The 14,064-nt window shown below is 40.3% G+C and overlaps 1 protein-coding gene across 1 annotated transcript in view; it reads right to left on the bottom strand.

Moving 5' to 3' along the window:
- LOC121385342 (hephaestin-like protein) overlaps positions 1-14,064 on the bottom strand; it is a 54,398-nt gene that overhangs the window by 13,648 nt on the left and 26,686 nt on the right. The window contains exons 9-12 of the mRNA XM_041515984.1: positions 12,690-12,796; positions 11,834-12,038; positions 9,813-10,090; positions 8,722-8,930 (exon numbers count right to left, since the gene is read on the bottom strand). Coding sequence (XP_041371918.1) covers positions 8,722-8,930; positions 9,813-10,090; positions 11,834-12,038; positions 12,690-12,796 — 799 coding nt within the window. The remainder of the gene's footprint in view (positions 1-8,721; positions 8,931-9,812; positions 10,091-11,833; positions 12,039-12,689; positions 12,797-14,064) is intronic.

Genomic DNA, 14,064 nt, shown 5'->3' with positions numbered 1-14,064 from the left:
GGCAAGATTTAAGGGTTCGTAATGTTACCCTCAGTACCCTGTGTTAAAAACTCTGATATTGTCCCCCTCCAACCTCATTACAAAAGAGGAAAGGCATTGCAAATATTCCAGACTTTCTGCAAGGTCAGAAGACCTCAGCAGCATCATGGCGTGTAGTTATGGCAACAGGAGAATTACGAGAAGCTGCCATTCTGGAATTGTTTGTTTAACAACAGATGAGAACATTTTAAATTACGGCTGTTTGGTGTCTAACATATGGTTGTGACATTTGGTCTAGATAGTGAGGGAAGACATCTGCTCAGGAGAAGCCTATGTGGCAGTAATGATCGTCTTAAATACAATAAACTCAACAGCCTCAAATTGAAGAAATGCGGCGTGGTGTCGTTCAAGCACACGTTCCTTTCCATTTTTATGTTATTACAATTCAAGTCGGTATCTTATTACAATTCAAGGCAGCTCTGGTTATTACAAATCAGGGCAATTCTTTGTTACAATTCAAATCAACTAGTTTATTACAGTTCAGGGCAGTTTTTATTACAATTCAAGTCAGTATTACAATTCAGGGCAGTTTTTATTACAATTCAAGGAAGGTATTACAATTCAGGGTAGTTTTTATTACAATTCAAGGTGGGTATTACAATTCAGGTAATTTATTACAAATCAGGTCAGTGGTGTCGTTAAACAAAACAAAGAAAGAAAGAAAGAAATGTTTTATTTAACGACGCACTCAACACATTTTATTTACGGTTATATGGCGTCAGACATATGGTTAAGGACCACACAGATTTTGAGAGGAAACCCGCTGTCGCCACTACATGGGCTACTCTTCCGATTGGCAGCAAGGGATCTTTTATTTGCGCTTCCCACAGGCAGGATAGCACAAACCATGGCCTTTGTTGAACCAGTTATGGATCACTGGTCGGTGCAAGTGGTTTACACCTACCCAATGAGCCTTGCGGAGCACTCACTCAGGGTTTGGAGTCGGTATCTGGATTAAAAATCCCATGCCTCGACTGGGATCCGAACCCAGTACCTACCAGCCTGTAGACCGATGGCCTGCCACGACGCCACCGAGGCCGGTCTTTAAACAAAACAAAATAATTTTTAAATTATAATAATCTCAAAAGTTTCACTTTAAAAAATAAATATATATATATATATATATTGGGGTGGGGGTTTCAGATTGATAAAGGCATACTTTATTTTAAAATTAAAACCAAAACGAAAAGACGATCTTTCAGAGGGATCTGGCTCTTCGGATGTTTATGACGACTGGCGGAAAGTGTTAATGAATGACAAATTAAAGAAGCTTAGAATTCTATGCACTCCAGGTTATTAAGTACGTATACGCAGCTACTTATTAAAATGTTATGTTTCACAGGGTTTAAACCAACGCAATGTATACATTGTTTTAAAGGTAACGTTAAAGTACCATTAGTGTATACCTCTGCATAATTACATCAACATATTATTTTGAATGCGTATCAATATTTTACCAAAAAAGTATACAAATACATGTAAATATTATAAATAATAATAAATCTTAACGTTTTTCCTTTTACGTGGTCATTTCGGTAGAGTTAGGATTTGGTCGCCAAGCCGTGTTAGTGATTTCTCCACGGCTGTGAAAGATGTCAGAGGGTCAACAGAAAACCCAATCAAGTCGCTCCACTCCTACACCCCATTCCTGTTACAAAGCCCGAAGGTCAGGGATCAGTAAGGGGCCGTCCATAACATTTTCACGAGCGGGGGGGGGGGGGGGGGGGGGGGGTGGGGGGTGTTAAGGGGCCAGCGTACACTTTTTCTTAAAATAATAATTTACTCGTTCTCATACACTTTACACATTATCATTATGTTTTAAATATTTATATTAGTAATTGCCAAACCATTGATGATACCAGATATTCACAAAAGGTTAACATATTCTGCCCAAGTCAATTATAAAATATTACATAGATTTTAAAAAAAAAGATTATTAAGATTATATTTTATAGATGGGCATAGATCTGGTTGGCTCTCGGCGGGAAACTGGCAATGGTAACAAATTATTGAGCATTATTTTAAAACAATATTGCTTTAATTCATATAAATATGCAGCTCTTACTATATTAAAGATGTATGCAATTAAATCTGGAATATTTTTTTATTATTTAAGCATTTAGAATAGATGATCCAGTTGTTTGGTACATAAAAGGCCCACCACATCGCTATAGTTTCGCAATGCTCGCTTATCTACATTATTTAGGTCAACTGCAAACCCAATGGCCAGCTTGTTTTTTTTCAATTAGCGGGACGCCAGTAGAACTGGGAATTTACGCGATTTGCGCAGGCGCTGAGCTTCTCACGTGATTTTGAACAAATTTAACTGTCTTGACTGAGGGGTCGTCTCATACCTCCAAAATATATTTATATCCATAGAGGTATGGTACAATACCTTTCCAGGGGTCGGTAGGGGATTTGCCTTGAAATTTTGACAGTGACCAGCGGTTGGCATACGTGTTACATGTAAGGGGGTGTTAATAATTACGTAACGCTCTAGGGGTAGAGGAAGAGGGCGGTATGTTCGATATACGTAACATTTATAAAGACTATATGTTATTTCTATTCATTACTTAGACCTAAAAATGTGGTGGGTTTTTTTAATGCGCGGTCGGTCTAGGATCCCCATTGGCGGGATTGTTCCAGCCACTGCGCCATGACTGGTATATAAAAGGCCATGGTATGTGATATCCTGTCTGTATAAATGATCCCTTGCTAAAAAAAAAAGAAAAAAAAGAAAAAAAAATGTTTTAAATGTAGCGGGTTTCCAAGGCGCATGTGCAGGGATCTCAGCGGGGTTGGGGGTTATAGACTGCGTTGAGCTAAGTTTATATGGGGCCATGTTCCCCCAGAAAATATATTTCTTTCTTTTTTTAATCTTGGTCAGGGAAGGGTTTCGACCCCCAGTATCCTCCCCCCTGCACATGCGCCCGTTTCCTCTCTTAGATTATATGTCAAAATTACCAAACGTTTGACATCCAAAAGCAGATGATTATTAAATCAATATGCTCTAACACTGATGTCATTAAACAAAACAAACTAACTTTACCCTTTCCAAACGAAATAATATTTATTTGAATTTGTCGATTTTACCACACGTAAAATTAAAAAGTGAAAATGGTCATTTTCTACTTTAGTATATTTTATTACAAATAAATACATGATCAATGTGTTATACAAACTAAACTTTGAAAGTTCTACTAACAGGCGCGTGCGCAGGGGGGGGGGGGGGGGGGGGTTGGGGGTCGAAAAATTTGCATATCCCCCCAGACCCCCCGCCACCGGCTTCGCGCCTGCGGCGCTCGCGGTGTCGGGCTTCGCCAGACATCTTGACCCCCCCCCCCGCAAAATTTTCTGCGCACGCCCCTGACTAACACTTTATAAAATATTAATTCTTAAATAGGAAGGTACGATTGTCGATAGTACGTTGTCAAAATCAAAACCGGTTTTAACGAAAGAATAGTACGTATCCTGAGGGCCGTAGCTAGGATTTTTTGTTGGGGGGAGGGATGTGTGTGTGTGGGGGGGGGGGGTGTGGCAACGTTCCTTGTACAGCGCAAGAATTCTCATTTCATTTTTTGAGACGAACCCTACAATTTCAAATCCGCAAACGCACCTGTTAACTGAAATTCACAACAGGCTGTCGTTTGTGTTTTGCCGAGCAATGGCCGCACAGGTGACGAATCGAGCGTATACTTTTGACGTTCTCCGTTCATAGCGAACACACACGAATTTTTTAAAAGTGCAGTTGAACTTGTATTTCATATTTGTGCATGATATTATTGTATGGTAACCAGACACTGTAACTTTAATGTATGTTGATTTTTTACAAACTAAATAAATATTATTAATTAATGTAATGTTTTCAGTACTGAATTTAAATGTATTATTTTATTTATATTTTCCACACAACCCCCCCACCCCCAACTCATTAGCGATCAGGGTCGTGAGTTCAACAATGACGTCGTCGATGCTATTACAGATGCTGTACAAGTTGTACACCACTGCCACACCACCGCCTCCCACCAGCAGTGTAACGGACTGACAGGTAGAATGCATATACATGCTAAGTAGATCTTGTTTCTACATCAACTTGGGCCATCCTATTATATTTTATTTTATTTTATTTATTATTACACGTTTACTTTACGATTGTGATAATCGTTATTATAATAATAACTCGGGTTTCATTTTTAAAAAAACCACACCGTTTCCCGATGTCTCGGCCAAAGGCTTTTGTCAAATAGAACTGGGTGGTATACCGTATATACCGTTCGGTATCGGTATTATGTCAATACCGATTTACCGTACCGAGCAAATTTCAAAATACCGAAATTTCGGTATTGAAAAATATTTCCCGGAAAGTACTAATAATATATCTGACGAACGCAAAATGGGTTGGTGTAAATCAGACGAGAGCCTTGTGTATGGAATTTAATTGTATTTAGATGAAACTAGCAGGTGAGCCATAACACAGGCGTGCATTTAAAGCCGAGTATACCGAAAATAGCGCTCGATATCGGTATCGTGTCAATACCGAATACCGTACCGATACCGAGGTAAGTCACCCCAAAAATACCGATACCGATACCGATACCGAACGTCAAATTTCAATACCACCCAGCTCTATTGTCAAATCACTAACATAATTATATATTAGTATAATTATGGTTTAATATGCATGCATATTTAAGTTTGTGTATAATATGTAATGTAGACCAACAGAATTTGTGAATTGATAAAAGACACGTTGTAAAGAATGTTTTGTTGTGTACGAGATACGTTTTATCTGTTTACATAGTAGTTAAAAGTAATAACTCGGATCTTTCGTATATCAGAGAGATTTAATCCAAAAAAAGAGAAAGAAACAAATGTTTTATTTAACGACGCACTCAATATATTTTATTTACGGTTATATGACGTCAGACATATGGTTAAGGACCAACCAGATATATAGAGAGAAAACCCGCTGTCGTCACTTCATGGGCTACTCTTTTCGATTAGCAGCAAGGGATTTTTTGTATGCACCATCCCACAGACATACCACAGCCTTTGATATACCAGTCGTGGTGCACTGGCTGGAACGAGAAATAGCACAATGGGCCCACCGACGGGGATCGATCCCAGACCGACCGCGCATCAAGCGAGCGCTTTACCACTGGGCTACTTCCCGCCTAGAGATTTATTCAAACATTGGAGAACATGCTTTTGAAGCTAGACGGTGATGCAAAATGGGACACATTATTACAGCAAGTTGTATTTGGTTACAACACATCCAAACATGCAAGCACAAAGTTTTCTCCCTTTTACCGTATGTACGGGAGGTGCGTGCATAAAAGCTATGCTAATGTCATATATTTTCCACAATGTCTTTGATTAATGAATATTATCACATCAAACTGATAAAAGAATAGCACAGAATAATATAACTGTGAGTAAAGTATGATGCAAAACGCTACTTTAAAATAATATAAATAATTTAGCACAGTTAGAAATATCACACAACATAAAATGTAAGTATAAAATTATTACAGAGAACCAATGGTGCCCGATGAAAAAAACAATAAAGTTTGTTTTATTTAACGACACCACAAGAGCACATTGATTTTTTATCTTATCATCGGCTACTGGACGTCAAACAATCATGTGGTCATTTTGACACTGTTTTTCAGAGGAAACCCGCTGTCGTCACATAGGCTACTCTTTTACGACAGGCAGCAAGGGATATTTTATTTGCGCTTCCCACAGGCAGGATAGCACAAACAATGGCCTTTGTTGAACCAGTTATGGATCACTGGTCGGTGCAAGTGGTTTACACCTACCCATTGAGCCTTGGGGAGCACTCACTCGGGGTTTGGAGTCGGTATCTGGATTAAAAATCCCATGCCTCGATTGGGATCCGAACCCAGTACCTACCAGTCTCTAGATCGATGGCCTAACCACGACGCCATCAAGGCCGGTCTGGTGCCCGATGATGTTGGAACATTCAGACAATGAGATGGAGGCCACAGTTTCCAATGAAACACTTCACGAGGAAATTGGGAAAAGGGTAGACACAATGATGAAAGTCATTGGCAAAAGAGCTATAAACAACATCAAGGACGCCCAAACGAGACAAAAACGAAGCTATGACCAACGACATACGAATCAGGAGGTAAAACCAGTATCTAAAACCTAAAATACTTCAAACTGATGGCTACTGCATTATGCGTACTTAATATTACATTTATACAATTTTGCAAGCATGTCTTCAAAATTATATAATAAAAACTACATGAATGTTTTTGGAACAAAATGTGAAATAAAATTTTAAAAGCCGTATATTTTAATAAAACCATATTTTTATAGTTTATTTTGAAATATGTATAAAACATATTTAGTAAGAATGAAGTTATAATGAAATGCATTCAAATGTAATTTTTATTATTATTTTATAAAAATTAATTGTAATTTTCAAGATTTACCAAGTAGGAACAAAGTTTAAAAAACCCAAACACCTTAAGACGCCAGGACCGCAAAGGTGGTATGGGAAAACAACCTTGGATTGGACCATATGTTATCAGAGGGGTAACGAAAAGTGGATCATACTTGTTGTCAACAACAGACGTAGGTATTTCAAAAAGTGCCATAAACGGTGTCAATTTGAAAGAGTGGACAGATGTGCATGCAGCCAAGATGCGCAAAATTGATTTAAATTTTTTTTTTTTTTTTTAAATGTTAACCTCTTTTGGTTTTATTTTTGTACTGCAAGTTAATTTCCATACATGTAAGCCATAGGACTTGCATTTCGGTCTTCTAGGAATGCAGATCCGGCTAGGTCTTGAAATCCTAGCAGTCAGACCTACATGTAGGTCTTAGGACTTCCACACCTAGCCATGCTAGACCTAGGACTTGCATTCCTAGGAGATATGAGTCCAGGCGGACCATGGTTCCGGCAGACCTGCATTCCGTTTACACCGGTACCACTCCCAAACTAGTTTACTAAATTAAAACTAGCACCGGACAGAGCTAACCAGAATACATACAGCCGGGATGACACGCACTATTGAATCGTTGTCAAAACGGTGATGATACCAGGTGTTGGCGAAAGGTGAACATATCCTGCCCCACCGGTAGCACCCGTCATCAGTACTGCCACAAAACACGTGTAAACGACGGTCCATAAATATCATGTTTGAAATCCCTTCCCTAATCGCAAGATAACAAAATTGGCCCATGATGACACACACACACACAACTTTATTGGTGGCAAAACAGATAAATTCCCAATAATAAAACTCACGACTCGTATTGTCGAAATGACCTTGCTTATCTTTTCCATTATTTGCCACGGTGATTTTTATTATTATTATTGTTATTGTTATTATTATTATCATCATCATCATCATTATTATTAACGTTATACAAACATGTGTACGTGTGAAGATTACAAACCGCAATAGCTGTACTCAATACTAGCTTTGAGTTCCCTGTAGCCCTCTACTACAACATATCAATCGGGGTGGGCTAGAGGTCACTCGAGCTAACTCGATACCTAATACAAAAAGTTAAAATTTGTTTTCTTTAATGACACCACTAGAGCACATTGATTATTAATCATCGGCTATTGGATGTCAAACATTTGGTAATTGTGACATATAGTCTTAGAGAGGAAACCCGTTACATTTTTCCATTAGTAGCAAGGGATCTTTTATATCTGAACAAATATAATTTGATTTGTCCCTAAATGTACTTTATTCAACCATCTTCATAACTGCCATACTCCATTTATTAATGACATTTTGTAAAAATAATTCAATTATGGTAATGATCCATAATTCAAAAACTAAAATTGCCGAGAGGGATGACATGGATTTCACTCCATCATGGTTCAGTTAAGGTGATGCGATAGCTAGATTTGGTTTCCAACAATTAATGTAATTTTTATTTATTATCCATTTTTAGGGAAATATGGTCCTTAAATCCGTGACAGTATGCCTTTAAATGCTCTGGCTGGATCGAGAAATAGCCCAATGTGGAGCAGTGAACTCACCACCACCCACGGACGTGATTTATGTCCCACTTATTTCTAGAACAGCACTCGGATTATGTGTTTGAGAACTGCGTGTGACGGATATTAACAGAATGTTCCGATCGAGTAGCCGTAAGACTTATAATAGTATCATATATATATTATTGATGAGTCGATACGTTTAACCGACAGCAATGGTTCAGAAACTAGTAATACAAAGTCTAGACATGTCGTTAGCTGGTCAGAGCTCGAGGGAAGAAGAACAAAATATATATTAATGTGTTGGAGTTTTAACACACAGCGGACAGACAGACAGACACACACACACGCACATACACACACAGACACACACACACACACACACACAAACGCATGCACGCACGTACGCTCACGCCTGCAAGCATACATACGTCAATACATACATACATCAATACCTACATACATGCATACATACTCACACACATACACACACATAAATAAATAAATATATAAAAATATATATACATACACACACACACACACACACACACACATACACAGAGAGAAAGAGAGGGGGGTAGAGAGAGAGAGAGAGAGAGAGAGAGAGAGAGAGAGAGAGAGAAGGGGGGAGAGAGAGAGAGAGAGAGAGGTGGGTGTGGTAAGACACGCTCGGTTCACACAGAAATTAGTACCCCTTGTGTTGGGGAGTGACCTCCCTTGCATATCAAGAGCGGCCCGACAAGGCCGGTGTGAAGGTCTTTAATGCTGTCCACCCCTGACTGGTACGTCTGGACCGTGCAGGGCGGGTCATCTTTGGTGGGTGCGGTGGCCGGTGGGATTAAATTGAACGTGTAGGTCACCGTCTGTCCAGGCTGAGCCGTCTTACCGGTGTACTGGCCGGCTGAAAGAACAAAAATTGAGTGTGAACGTCATTCTTTGTTTTTGATAACACATACACACACAACTAGAAACAAAAAGAAAAAGAAAAACGTAATCATCGTAGCGGCCTGAATTAGGGCTTGGGCCTCCCCATTATAGTTGGAACAGTAGGTGCCGGGTGGGATATTCACTTTGGAGATGTTTCCTAAAAGGAACGTAACAAACACGCCTGCACCTCCATTGGTCACAGTATTTGTTGAAGATCCATCCGTGTATCCTGGATTTTTTTGGCCATTGCTCGTTGATCATAGACATAATCAAAGAGCGTTTGATCATGTCGTCTTGGGAGTCTCCTGAGGTTACTTGTGGGACAGGTATGCTGATCTGTAGATTAGCTTGTTAAAAATTTCATGACTGTGAGAGATCTGCTAGATTAAATGAAAGAGTCTCTGTTAAAAGTTGCCTTCATGCTCTCTGATAAGTCTCCGACTTTGGTGGATGAAACTGCTGCGTTTGATAGATAGATAGATATATAGATAACTACTTGAACGTGCTTATATACTACTAGGGTTTCGAACACGCCTATCCAGAGTCCGACCTCCGATAAGGTGGTGGTGGTTTGGGGGTGGGAGCCCACCACAACCCATCTAACCTTTCCGAGTTAAGCACGCGTTACATCTAATTCATTTTATAAACAAAAATGACACGTTTTTAAAATGTTACCGAACTCCTGACAGAAACCCCTCCCTTCCGACATAATATTCTGCAACTCATCCCAGGACTCCTAGCTCCTTACAACAATACGAAATTGTTGAAAAGCCTCTAACAGAACTGTTTTCACAAAAACAATTTCTACCTATATATTTTATTTCGTGGAATTATTATTATTTTTAATAAAACTCACAAATTGGATCTTTGTAAACGAGTCCTTCGTCGAATTTCGTGTAGGTTACGCCGTTTGGCCAGAACGAATATTCCCTGTCGGCGTTATTCTTAAAGACAACGAGGATTCTCTCCCCTACATTTCCCCGGATCACCGGGCCCAGGAATCCAAGATGGCGCTCAGAAAATGGCCGCTGCTTCCTCTTTCTGAATGTTTTGTCGGTGTATTCCACGAAGAAAGCCTTGACGTATTGTCCGCCAATTCGCACATCGGAGTGGTTGAAAAAGTCATTTCCTTTGCTGAAAAAACAGAATCAAAATTAAAGGGATATTCCTGAGTTTGCTGCACTTTTTAAGATGTTATCGACTAACAGAGATGTTTTAACGATTGTAATTACATATCAAATATATTTATCTGCATAAATATTAGTGGCTGTATATTAAACGTGTTTCTGATCGTTCTAATATTTGTACTAGGTTAAATTTCATCTTATTTCCTAAAATATTGTTTTTTCGTACGTACGAAATTATTTGAAGATAAAATCCAGTTTGGGCTTCTTACAAATATTAAGACGACCAGAAACACAATGAATATACAGACACTGGTATTCTAAACAAGAAAATATAATTAATATGTAAGTTTAATCGTAGAAATATTTTATATTTCGGAAACATCTTACAATGCGGCAAAGTCAGGAATGTCCCTTTAAACAAATAACACGAATTAAAAAAATAACTGGGTCCGAAAGGAGGGGTGGGGGGATATGACATTTACAACTTCTAAAGAGGATTGGCCCTACATCAAAACCTTTTAAGTTAAAGTTTGTTTTGTTTAACAACACCACTAGAGCACATTGATTTATTGATCATCAGCTATTGGATGCTAAACATTTGTTAATTGTGACATATAGTCTTAAAGAGGAAACCCGCTACGTTTTTCCATTAGTAGTAAAAGGGATCTTTTATATGCACAATCCCACAGACAGGACAGCACATACCACGGCCTTTGATATACCAGTCGTGATACACTGCACTGGCTAGGACGTGCCCAATGAGCCCACTGACGGGGATCGATCCTTGACCAGCCACGCATCAGGCGAGCGCTTTACCACTGGGCTACGTCCCGCCCCTCAATTTGAAAAAGAGCTGGGTTCAAAATGTTTACTGCGCCCGAACGTTTAGAAGCGTGTACGTTTGAGGGGGTGGGTATGACATTTACAACTAAAGGTGATTGGCCCTCGTGATGCGTGCCCCAGCGCGTGCTGTAACCTCACCGTGGTGCAGAGGTGTAACATTCTCTTCGATAATGGCCAATACAGCACAAATCCCCTTGTTTTCTTTGAGATACAATTGGAATTTTGAATGAAAGTCAGTATCTATCTGTGATATTTGTATTTTTGCACAGTTCTTTACACTGTTTTTATTTAAATCTTGAATTTTTATATTGATGTTGATCATCACTTTATTTGTTTGCATTACCATAGTTTGACACCCAATATTTTTCGTGCTGGGGTGTCGTTAACATTCATTCATTCATTCATTCGTAACGGGTGCCACCGGTGGGGCAGGATTTGTTCATCTTTCGCAAACACCTGATACCATCACTGTTTTGACTGTGATTCATCAATGCATTTCATCACAGCTATATGTATTCCAATGAGTTCAGTACTGTGCTAAAGTTTTGATTAAATTTAAACTAGTCTGTGAGTGGCAGTCCTCTTTTAGCGGTGAAAGAGGGATGAAATCTCCAGTAAAGAATCTCATCGGGAGTGGCTGTCCTCCTATAGACGAGGCACTAGACAGACATTCAAAGAATCAATGACTAATTTGTCAAATAAAATAAAATAAATCAGCTGAATATATCGGGTGTTAAAATAGTAACAGATTCTAAATTGTAAGTAAGAATAATGCGACGCTTTTGGGAGGTTTATGTGGGGGGTTTTCGCGGTTTTTGGTGTGTGGTTTTGGGGGTTGGTGAGTTTGTGTGTGGGTTTTGGGGCCCGTAATATGACCATTACTTGAGTGTGAAAAAGATACACTCACTTTCCAGAGTCAACCAAATTTCCACCGAAGAACAGATTTTTCTGAGTTGGTGCGTAATTCCAAACGGACTTCTCGGCCGCTATGTAGTAAATTTGGGATATAGGACCTTGGTTCCACCTGTAGGCCTGTCTCCAGGGAAGCGGAACTTTCTGTGGCTGCTGTTTCCAACTGGCTGGAAGCACCCGAACGAAAGCGCTCATGCCCCCTGGGAAAAAATATATACCCAACAAAATTAATTAAGGAGTAGTGATATGTTTGGCAAAAAAAAAAAAAAAAAACATTTTGCAATTACCAAACTAATTATAGGATAAGACTGTCAACTGTCACGACGAAGTTGGCCAATTTGACGGTTACGTTGTAGTTTCTCCAACTCCCGACTGGTGTGCACAGATTAACAACTAACCGGACGTTGGAGTTGTATACGACGAGAATCGAGTTGTAAGAGCGCTCAGACTAGCAACTGGACAGTCGTAGAAGTCGTAACAGCAGAAAGTTGGGCAACTTTGTCGTGGCAGTGGGTAGTCTGAGACTAACATAAGAACAAGTTCGCATAATTTATATATTGAACCTGGAAGATATCAAACTCACAACATTCCAAGAGAAGACAAATACTGCCCCTTTTGTACAAACATGACTGAGACAGAAATACACTTTTTACTATATTGTTACAAATTACATGAGTTAAGAGTACACACACACACACACACACACACACACACACACACACACACACACACACACACACACATACACACACACACACACACACATATACACAATCACACACACACACATACACACACACACAAACAGTGACACAGGTACAATATCTATACATGTGAAAAATGAAGCTTACTTTCAAAGTTAGTTGTCACGTGACTTGACAGCAACCATGTACCCGGGTTAACTGGGAAGGTTTCAACCGTTAGACTGGAACCCATGAAGAAATTCACGGAATTCATTCTACAAGAGAACATAAACAAAACTTATTTAAAATGTTTGAGTCTAATCACATTTTTCATTCATTTCAACTTATTTCCGTGCTTATAATCCAATTAAGGTTCAATCACGCTGTCCTGGGCACACACCTCAGCTATCTGGGCTCTCTGTCCTAGGAAGGAAATGGTTTATTTAACGACGCACTGGACACATTTTATTTACGGTTATATGGCGTCGGACTGTCTGTCCAGGACAGATGGTTAGTTGTTTGTGGTTAGTGAGAGAGAATAAGGTGTAGTGGTCTTACAGCTACCCATTGAGTCGTTAAAACTCGCTCTGGGTGGGAGCCGGTACGGGGCTGCGAACCCAGTACCTACCAGCCGTACATGTCTATCCGATGGCTTAACCACGACGCCATCAAGGCCGGTCTAATAACACGTTTTCGTTCTCCACCTGGTTGGGATGGGGCTGCGAACCCAGTACCTACCAGTCGTACATGTCTATCCGATGGCTTAACCACGACGCCATCAAGGCCGGTCTAATAACACGTTTTCGTTCTCCACCTGGTTGGGACGGGGCTGCTAACACAGTACCCACCAGCCGTACATGTATATCCGATGGCCTAACCATGACACCATCAAGGCCGGTCTAATAACACGTTTTCGTTCTCCACCTGGTTGGGATGGGGCTGCGAACCCAGTACCTACCAGTCGTACATGTCTATCCGATGGCCTAACCATGACACCATCAAGGCCGGTCTAATAACACGTTTTCGTTCTCCACCTGGTTGGGATGGGGCTGCGAACCCAGTACCTACCAGCCGTACATGTCTATCCGATGGCTTAACCACGACGCCATCAAGGCCGGTCTAATAACACGTTTTCGTTCTCCACCTGGTTGGGACGGGGCTGCTAACACAGTACCTACCAGCCGTACATGTATATCCGATGGCCTAACCATGACACCATCAAGGCCGGTCTAATAACACGTTTTCGTTCTCCACCTGGTTGGGATGGGGCTGCGAACCCACTACCTACCAGCCGTACATGTCTATCCGATGGCCTAACCATGACACCATCAAGGCCGGTCTAATAACACGTTTTCGTTCTCCACCTGGTTGGGATGGGGCTGCGAACCCAGTACCTACCAGTCGTACATGTCTATCCGATGGCCTAACCATGACGCCATCAAGGCCGGTCTAATAACACGTTTTCGTTCTCCACCTGGTTGGGACGGGGCTGCTAACACAGTACCTACCAGTCGTACATGTCTATCCGATGGCCTAACCATGA

The sequence above is a fragment of the Gigantopelta aegis genome, chromosome 11 (genome assembly GCF_016097555.1).
Source record: "Gigantopelta aegis isolate Gae_Host chromosome 11, Gae_host_genome, whole genome shotgun sequence".
Lineage (NCBI taxonomy): Eukaryota > Metazoa > Mollusca > Gastropoda > Neomphalida > Peltospiridae > Gigantopelta > Gigantopelta aegis.
The sequence above is the reverse complement of the archived record's forward strand: the minus strand, read 5'-3'. Positions and strand labels throughout refer to the sequence as shown.